Raw genomic sequence first — 11193 nt, forward strand, 5'->3', positions numbered from 1 at the left:
CGTGGATATGGTTAAGTATAACGGGTAACTGGTATATAAATACGCACGTGGATATGGTTAAGTATAACGGGTTCTTTTTTATCAATCCTATTTTTTGACATATGTACATAAAACCTTACAATAAATAACAGTTCAAGAGGTTTTTTTTGCTCGTTTGTTTGTTGTTAAGCGTAAAGCTACGCAATTGACTATATGTGCTCTACCCAACGCGGGTATCGAAACCCAATTTTTAGCATTATAAGCCCTCAGACTTACAGCTGAGCCACTTGGGGGAGGGGGACTACCACGTTCTAGTTGTCGAGTTCCAGGAATTCTACGAGGTTATTCCTTCGTTGATTCTACGAACTTCAGGAAATCCCTTGACTAGTGTTTTTAATCAAATGGGAAGGCTGGGAGTATGGCTACGACTATAAACATATATGAAACAGCTTAAAATAACTTTCACAGGAACCAATGTCACGTCCCAAACCCGTGTACGTTACAAACCCACTTGTAATACGATTGCTTAATTCTGTCAAGCAACGCTGTAAATGTGGATAACTATAATGCTTGATGTCGGTAAATAAGGACAATAAAAACATCATATTTACCAGTAACTAAGACATGTAACCGAGGATATGACGCAATATCCGGTAATGTGTCGACAGATCTTTCACAAAATTAACAAAATGATTGTTTGCAGGGAAATATTACATTAAAACGGTGTCTACACTCCAGTTGCACTTGGAAAAATAGAAACTCGGATTGTACCGGATATGACGTCATCGCGCAATACTGCCTTTCGTGAGGTTCTATGTTAATACATAACGCATTTTTATGTTTCACAAACTATGTATATACTTATATAATTTTACAAACACTACAAAGAACGAAATATACAATCAAGATTGGTTTCAAAACGTTAAATATCGGAGGATATTCAAATTCTGAATCTTTCTAAGTATGGTATGACGTTTAAAACCAGTTCGCACACAAGGGTATTACTACTACTCCTGATATAGAACTCCTACGATTAAATATACAAAGGTAATAAAAGTTTAGTTTAAATTTCGTGTTGTTTCTCAGCTACATCACACAGAACGTAACTGCGGTAAGCTTGAGGGCGTAATGACGTTAACAATTCAGAGTTCGATCTTGCGATGATCGCATTAAGCAGCTATGCGATTAAACCGAACATACAACCACATGACTGATTGCATTACAACCTACAGCTACAAAAACTAGACAGTGGCACTGATGACTACATAATTGAGTATCCACAACCTACAGTTACAAAAACAGGACAGTGGCACTGATGACTACATAATTGAGTATCCACAACCTACAGTTACAAAAACAGGACAGTGGCACTGATGACTACATAATTGAGTATCCACAACCTACAGTTACAAAAACAAAACAGTGGCACTGATAACTACATAATGGAGTATCCACAATATACAGTTACAAAAACTAGACAGTGGCACTGCAGACTATATAATGGAGTACCCACAACCTGCAGTTACAAAAACTAGACAGTGGCACTGATGACTACATAACTGAGTATCCACAACCTACAGTTACAAAAACAAGACAGTGGTACTGCAGGTTGTCGATACCTTATGCACTTGGTTCTTTAGTTGTAAATTAAAAACAAAAGTCGTAGCATGATCCACAACATTGTGTAGCTTTATCCTTACGCAGTGAGCAGAATATATTTTCTTAAAGTACATCGCATTCTATCTATTAATAATAGAACATCTTAAACGAACTCAGATCGGTTAAACTATCGATGTAACAATTCGAAAAGTTGCTACAAAGAAAAATTTAAATTACTAATACTTTCTTTCATGATCGTGTATATACAATAGTTTTTCATTTTACACTTGACAAAGGTAATTTACTCGGACAATTTCGTCACGAGAGGCAGCCCCGTGCGAGACTCGACATCAAAAATCCTGGACCTAATAGTCGCATAAATATTCTGACGGGTGAAAGCGAAACGTTCTTAAACGTGTCGAGCCCATGCTTGTACACAGGGCAACAGTGTATCACGTGGCACAAAAGGGTGAAAAGCTATTACGCTGTCAGGCAACATAACAGCAAGTGTGATAAAGTGGGATTCTTCAGACTCTGCTATCTTGGCCCCCTCACAAAGGATAATGAAAGAGATTTTATTAAATTACTCATCCATTCAGTTTAAAGTGCTACAGAAGTTAAATTTTTTATCAATTTATCTGTACATTGAAATGGAACTCGTTGATTTCCAATAGAAGGAACTGAAGTGTCGGAATTCTAAAAATGTTTAATAGGCTTAGTAGAGATTTTTTGTCTTCTCCTTTTTGAAGCTGATATAAGCCTTATTGTACGGAGGCTTGAAAGTGTGATCATTCAGAATTTTAAAAACGTTGTTGTTGTTTTGTTTTTTTACATACTCTCCATAAACTATCTAAACAAAAACAAAACTTTCAAAACTCGTAACGCATTCTTGTCTTTGACACACAACAACGTGCTGCAAATGTGTACGGGTTGTGACATACAAGACAACATGCTACAACCTATGTAATGTACAGGTTCAAACTATATAATCAACATCGTGACATCTACAAAACACAAACTATACAGTGTCAGTATAATAATATAATAAACCGGTTACATCTACAAAACAAACTATACGGTGTCAGTATAATACACCCATTACATCTATAAAATACAAACTATACATTGTCTGTATAATAATATAATAAACCGGTTACATCTACAAAACAAACTATACAGTGTCAGTATAATACACCCGTTACATCTATAAAACATAAACTATACAGTGTCAGTATAATAATATAATATAATATACCGGTTACATCTAACAAACAAATAATTTCAAGCTTGTTTGTTTGTTATTGTTATTTTGACCGGTACAATTGCTCAAAAGGAAAAAAAAATTATAATTCATGGCTGTAAACGTGAGTATAAGAAGAAAATGATAAATGATTTCTATATAATGGTAGTAAGCATTAGGGAACTTTGTGGTAGCTAGGTGCTGAGACGAATCATTCAAGTTAAAAGTGTCACATGGTCAACGATCGAAGAATTTTAAGTGATTGGTCAAAGGTCACAGTGTCCGAATTCTCACCAGAGAATAGTGCACCAGTTATAACCTCTTTTAATGGTTGATGTTATGGTTACTCAGATATTTATGGTTACTCAGATATTTTTGTTTGCGTGTTGTTTGTTGGTGTTACCTGTACGTTAATATGGATAATATATGTGATCTCTACAATGTCAGATTAACATCCGTAACAGTAAAGAAAAGTTTGTTTGAGAATTTTCACGTAAAGCTGCACAAAGAGCTAACTCAGCTAGCCGTCTATAACTTATACATTAGAGAGTGAGGCAGCTGGTCAACAACACTCACCGCCAACTTTCGCTTTACTTTTATATGGCCGAATATTGAGATTTGACCGACACTATTATAGCGCATTCAAAGTGCTAAAGTGCGGGATGCGATCTCCCCTATTCACAGTTCGGGCAGGCTAACCACTTAGCTACACCCAGCCCGAGCCTATTAGATACTATTGTTTTTTGTTAATTAATATCCAATTTATAATAAATATTCTACTACTGAAGTATGGGCATTAGCCTCGGCTACCACTCAGGCTGAGGTGTTTGTTTGTAGTTAAGCACAAATCTACACAAAGGCCTATCTCTGCTCTGCACACCACGGGTATCGAAACCCGGTTTCTAGCGTTATACGTCCGCAGACATACCGCGCCCGGCATGGCCAGGTGGTTAGGGCGCTCGACTCGCAATCTGAGGGTCGCGGGTTCGAATCCCCGTCACACCAAACATGCTCGTCCTTTCAGCTGTGGGTGTGTTATAATGTGACGATCAATCCTTCTATTCGTTGGTGAATAGAGTATCCCAAGAGTTGGCGGTGGGTGGTGATGATTAGCTGCCTTCCCTCTGGTCTTACACTGCTAAATTAGGGACGGCTAGCGCAGATATCCCTCGTGTAGCTTTGCGCGAAATTCAAAGGAACAAAGGACATATCGCTGTGCCTTACGCGTACGGAATACAAAAGTACGGCTCTTCTCAGCTTCAGATTTATAAAAGTTCTGTAAGTCCACCATGTTGCTAGTTGAAATACCGACTGAATTGTGACAGACCTAGTATAATTTATATAAACAAATTAATACCAGTAGAAAAATAATACTCTAGTCTCAAAAATTGACAAACCAAATGTAAACATTTTTTCTACCCTTCCATTGCAATAGGAGCACGTTATGATAATATAAACCTATTGTTAAGGCCCGAATTTTGCATAGCACAACAGTAGTCCTGATTTAATGTCGTGCTATTGCAATATAAGGACAATAATGAGTCTTTTGGGGGTCGTTAAATAATTAAAGAGAACTCGCATTTTTACACGTGCATCCCTTTATACTGACATCAGCAATCATTCAGTGTCAGCAAAAATAGCATATTAATATCAATTACGTCCAAAATTAACTCGTTGTTTGTACTGTTCACTACCGATAGGTGTCCACATATTACATCACTCTTAAGTATATTATGCTTCACACTTAACACAAATCACTCGTTTTCTGTGTAAAAGATGGTATTTTTGATGCAATTTTAGTATGTGAATAGTTCATTATTAGGATCCACACAAGGAATTTGGTGAATAAATAGTTTAGAAAAATGTCAACGGAGTTTATCAATCGTTGTAGGCGTAGTTAAAATCCAAGTGTAGTATTCACGTAACGTCAGCACTGATAATCTTCTTTCACACTATTTTATAACATTATTGCACTCTGATCATCATTTTTCACACCACGTTATAACATTATTACACTCTGATAATCTTCTTTCACACTGTTATAACATTATTACACTCTGATAATCTTCTTTCACACTGTTATAACATCATTACACTCATTATGTTTTACATGCTAGATATACTATTATTACAGTGTGAAAGAAGATTATCAGAGTGAAATAATAAAGCAATATAACGTTATTACACTCATAATCTTTTTGTATGCTAGATATAACATTAGTATTATAGTCTGATAATTTTATTTCACGCTACATTACAACATCATTACACTCTGATAATCTTACACGCTGGATATAAAATTTTTACGTTATATTTGTATTTTGCCTATTCTGTCTCAGTAAAGAGAAAAATGTATTTTAATAATTTCAAGTATCCTTGCTCGACAACTTCAGTTTAGCAGCGAAAAAGCAAAATACTTTTACTTTGAGGAGAAGAAAAGAGTAACCGATTTGTATGATAAATATAAAATAAATACGTTAAAACGACAGGAATAAACACTGAACAAATTATACAACTTATCAAAATGATAAAAATTATATAATATCTAGAGTACTTTAAATGATGATACAGGTTAATCTATGTCTTGTAAGCGGTGAAATTACTTTTCTGAACAAATAATTAACGAAACGTTTCAAAACTATTACTGTTTCTGTGTGATACAAAAAGGATTTTGACAGCATCTTTAAGGTTCAATACGTAATCTCTGGTATATAGCTAATAGGTACAGAAGGATTCTGACAGCGTCCCAGAGGTTTAGTACGTAACTTCTGGTATACAGTTAATAGGTACAGAAGGATTTTGACAGCGTCCCAGAGGTTTAGTACGTAACTTCTGGTATACAGTTAATAGGTACAGAAGGATTCTGACAGCATCCCAGAGGTTCAATACGTAATCTCTGGTATATAGCTAATAGGTAAAGAAGGATTTTGACAGCATCTTTAAGGTTCAATACGTAATCTCTGGTATATAGCTAAGAGGTAAAGAAGGATTTTGACAGCATCCCAGAGGTTCAGTACGTAATCTCTGGTATATAGCTAATAGGTACAGAAGGATTTTGACAGCATCTTTAAGGCTCAATACACAACCTTTGAATAACTAACAAGAATATTGTTTGTCATAAATACGTTTCACTATGTCGATGTTTAAAGAATACGAATGTAATGTAATCTTGTTGATGTAAATCAGATGTTCCAGTTTCGAACCTATAATTTGTGTGGAATAATTTTTAGTAGCACTTTTAGCATATTTACCTTTTAGCTGAGGTTACGTTATTATAGATGTATTCATGAAATGTAACTTCTGACGGCCATTTGTATTCGCTTCTCAGTAATTATCGAAATGGGGTATGCTAAAGTATATTTCCCAGGCTTAAAGGTTTAAGATTACCCCATTCCCCCGGAAAATAATCCTAGCGACACCACTGCTGACAGCTATGATTTATGTACAAAGATTATGTCAAATGTATTAAAATAATAACAACGACTTTTGCTGATAGCTGACACATTATATGGAATAAGATGTCATGTCCTTTAAAAAAAAGTCGGTTGAGAATGTGTTGATATTTCTTAGATGTTATTCCAAGCTATAATCTCAATCCATGGGTTTTAGTATTCTAAAAATTAACATATTTAACAGCATTATTCAACGTTGGAAATTAAGTAAACAGTATTACTGAAATAATGTACCTATACAAACTAATCACTGTTATTTTATTGATTCCTTTTCTACATAATGACATTCAATCTCGTTTATTATCATTAACTTCTAATCAAAGCAAACTACCTTCAGAGATCAGAACTGAAAATTAACCCAACTATGAATGCAGTTAAAGCAATCAACGTATAATACAGGGTATTGAATCATCAGTTGTATATTCTCGCTGTTAGCGACATTTTCGGCCGTAATCCCAAGAATAGTTCATCAGGTTCAAACATCTTAGAAGTAGGTTAGACCTAAATCCATATACTAAGCTGACAGCGCAAAATAATTCTCATGATAGGATATAAATGACAGAAAAATAATAAAAAGAAATACGTTATATCTATTAAATTATTTAACTAATACTAATAATGAAACTAACATTAAAAGAATAGAATATAACTCACTTACAAAGACTTTAAAACAAGTTCATTGTCCCATTCACTATCACCGATTCGCTGTCCAATGAAAAGCGTGACAACACTGTATTAAGGCAGGTGAGTTGCGTGAAAATGAATTTAAGAAATTTGATAAAACATACAAATCATTGTTTATCTTCAACACACGTAGAAATATCGTCTACTTAACGCCCGCGGAAAATCGTTATTATCACTAATGAGGCTTACCCAGGCAAGAAAACGGTTTTCTAAAGTTAGTTAGCCGTGAAGCATAGTTGGTGTTGGAGTCATTAGAATGTTAATAAACCATAACTTTTATTGATAGTAAAATGTTTTGTACAAGATCCATGGCCTTCTGTAACTTGTTGGATATTGACAAATTATCACATTAAAAAAACAAACAAAAAAAGAAACGTTTTACGTTTTAGTGTAGGCTGGGTGAGAATGGAAAAGAAAAGAAACTCGTATGTTATTTTGATAAACTAAATTTAGTGCCTGTAAATCGGTTGATAGCTACAGTAGATACGGAATAATGTTACAGAACTTTCTGATACACATCGCTAACCCTAAATCAAGAATATTAAAGTTCGTTTTGCTTCAGTAATTATCTGTTAAAAAAGAACAATGAAAAGCAAGCAGGCAACAGGAGTATGTTAAAGTCACGTGATATTAGGTACATGATTGTTGTATTGAAGTACCAGGGTATATTCCACATTCTTATCACTTTCCATACCCATTTTAAAATAATAAAACTGTCCATATTGTGCACCTATTGCTCTGAAATAAATATCAGGCTATTTTGATCAGCTTAGTTTAGATGGTTGTGGATTATTTATTTTCGCAAAAATGGAGGGGGTTTGGTGGTGTGGGCGGAACTGAATTTATTAATTACACTATTTACAAGTGCACGAGCCTTAATTACGTATTGACCTTGTTGCAGTGTAGGTATGTTAAAAATAGTTGCATGTTCATAAAATATATCAATGCAGATAAATAGATAAAAAAAAGTTTTCAAATGGCTTTTTCTGAAGTTTCATTTAAACTCATTAAAATATTGTTAGGGAAGTTATAAATTAATCTCTTTGTGGCGAATTTCGAATAACTGGTGATTTTACCGTCTATTTAAAGAGATGGAGGAGGGGGGTGGGGTGGAAATGCATTATAAAATAAAAAGAATATGAAACCGTAACTAACCTGTGGAGGTTGTATTAGTGTCAGCATCTACGACACGTCTTGGCGTGTGTGCGCCCTCTACCGGTGATGGTAGCTGTACCGGGCTTCTTTTCCTTTTTTTGAGAGCTTCCTCTGGGTCAATGGAAAAGCTATTCTTCGTTCGGTCAACATCAGGACTGGAGTTTTTTTGGGGGTCTAAAAACAGCTTAGAAACACCGTACGTTTCTTCGTATTTTGATGACATGGTCGACTCGCTGTCCTTTTTACACAATGTGGCCGATATGCTTGACCGTCTTGAACGGAAGATACTAGTACCACCATCGTCCCTCTTCTCAAAGTCTTCGTCGCCATAGTACACACAGTTTTCTTTATTACAACTATGTACTTTGTGCTGGATAAATTTCACAATGTCCGATAAGGCGAAGTCTTTCTGACACACACCGCACGTTAACACGTCTTGAACAATGACCGGGTCAGCTGTTGAAAAAAAACAACAAACAAAACAACATTTCAATGTGCAAAAAAAAAGTAAAAGCTATGAGGAGAAGTTTCTGGTATTTTTTGCTAAGTCATGAAAAGTTTTTAACATAAAGACTAAATTCGAAAGCTTTGTTTTTTTTTCATAAGATTTATAATTATAAACACAACATAACGTCATCCTCTATAGATGAAGCTAAAATGCTATTTTATAAACTTATTACAGACGGAACTATACAAAAAAACCTGGCGCTTCCTTCTGACTGGTACAGATAATATAATATGAACTATAAGTTTGTTACATTCTTCATTATTGTGAACATAGGTGTGGACAACAAGTTTGTTACATTCTTCATTATTGTGAACATAGGTGTGGACAACAAGTTTGTTACATTCTTCATTATTGTGAACATAGGTGTGTGGACAACAAGTTTGTTACATTCTTCATTATTGTGAACATAGGTGTGTAGACAACAAGTTTGTTACATTCTTCATTATTGTGAACATAGGTGTGGACAACAAGTTTGTTACATTCTTCATTATTGTGAACATAGGTGTGGACAACAAGTTTGTTACATTCTTCATTATTGTGAACATAGGTGTGGACAACAAGTTTGTTAAGTTCTTCATTATTGTAAACATAGGTGTGGATAACAAGTTTGTTACATTCTTCGTTATTACGAACAGAGGTTTGAACTACAAATTCACTACAGTCTTCATTATTGTGAACTCATGCTACATCCAGTACTGTCACGGACATAAGTATGGACTACAAACTCACTTTACACCCAGTACTGTCACGGACATAAGTATGGACTACTAACTCATGTTACACCCAGTACTGTCACGAACACAAGTATGAACTACAAACTCACGTTACACCCAGTACTGTCACGAACACAAGTATGGACTACAAACTCACGCTACCCTCGTCATAGTTATGAACTCATGCAAGGACTAAAAAGCTACAATATTTTTCATTGTTAGAAGTACGAGTAAGGAATGTACAAACGTAAACTACACTTGTTATTGGTAAGGACATAACTATGGACTAAAAACTGTTGTTACACTCACTACTGTTACAGACATAACTATGGACTAAAAACTGCTGTTACATTCAATACTGTTACAGACATAACTATGGACTTAAAACTGTTGTTACACTCAATACTGTTACAGACATAACTATGGACTAAAAACTGCTGTTTCATTCAATACTGTTACAGACATAACTATGGACTTAAAACTGTTGTTACACTCAATACTGTTACAGACATAACTATGGACTAGAAACTGTTGTTACACTAAATACTGCTACAGACAGAACTATGGAATAGAAACTGTTGTTACACTCAGTGCTACTACAGACACAATTATGGACTATAAACTGTTGTTTGTTTGCCCTCCCCACACTCTGGCGCCATCTATGAATGAAGATAACGTTAACTTACGTCAAATAAAATAAATGCTCAATAAGAGCTATAATTGGGAATAAAAAGGTTGTGCACCCCTCATTAACATGCCCCTTGTTCGAAACTATTATCCTACACAGTTTGGTTGAGATTGGCCAAACGACCTAGGAGTAGTTAGATAACAGACAAACAGATATTTGTGCTATATTCTTTGTCTCTACACTCATTCTTGTTACAAACACTAGTATGGACTACGATCTGTTATTATATTCCTTATCGTTACAAACACCAGTATGGACTAATATCTGTTACTACAATCGTTATCGTAACAGTCAACAACATGGATTAAAAATCGTCATTATATTCTTTTGTTGTCATAGACATTAGTATTACTACGAAGTGACACTTCACTTTCTTTGTTAGAGATACTAATGTAGACTATACAGACTGGAACGTTATACTTGCTATTATCATAGACACTAGTGTAGAATACAGAAACTCAAACGTTATACTCGTTATCATTACAGACACCATATAGTATAGACTATACAGACTGGAACGTTATACTCGTTATCATTACAGACACCATATAGTGTAGACTATAGAAACTGGAACGTTATACTTGCTATTATCATAGACACTAGTGTAGACTATAGAAACTGAAACGTTATACTCGTTATCATTAGAGACACCATATAGTGTAGACTATACAGACTGGAACGTTATACTCGTTATCATTACAGACACCATATAGTGTAGACTACAGAAACTGAAACATTATACTCGTTATCATTAGATACACCATATAGTGTACACTATACAGACTGGAACGTTATACTCGTTATCATTAGATACACCATATAGTGTACACTATACAGACTGGAACGTTATACTCGTTATCATTACAGACACCATAGTGTAGGCTATAGAAACTGAAACGTTATACTCGTTATCATTACAGACACCATATAGTGTAGACTATAGAAACTGAAACGTTATACTCGTTATCATTACAGACACCATATAGTGTAGACTACAGAAACTGAAACGTTATACTCGTTATCATTACAGACACCACATAGTGTAAACTATAGAAACTGAAACGTTATACTCGTTATCATTACAGACACCATATAGTGTAGACTATAGAAACTGAAACGTTATACTCGTTATCATTACAGACACCATATAGTTAGTACTATAGAAACTGAAACGT

At 34.9% G+C, this 11193-nt stretch overlaps 1 protein-coding gene across 2 annotated transcripts in view; it reads right to left on the reverse strand.

Moving 5' to 3' along the window:
- LOC106461233 (B-cell lymphoma/leukemia 11B-like) overlaps positions 1 to 11193 on the reverse strand; it is a 117808-nt gene that overhangs the window by 22424 nt on the left and 84191 nt on the right. For both annotated transcript variants that reach the window (XM_013921037.2, XM_022388096.1), the window contains exon 2: positions 8110 to 8565. In XM_013921037.2, coding sequence (XP_013776491.1) covers positions 8110 to 8565 — 456 coding nt within the window. The remainder of the gene's footprint in view (positions 1 to 8109; positions 8566 to 11193) is intronic.

Source organism: Limulus polyphemus, unplaced genomic scaffold (genome assembly GCF_000517525.1).
Source record: "Limulus polyphemus unplaced genomic scaffold, Limulus_polyphemus-2.1.2 Scaffold919, whole genome shotgun sequence".
Lineage (NCBI taxonomy): Eukaryota > Metazoa > Arthropoda > Merostomata > Xiphosura > Limulidae > Limulus > Limulus polyphemus.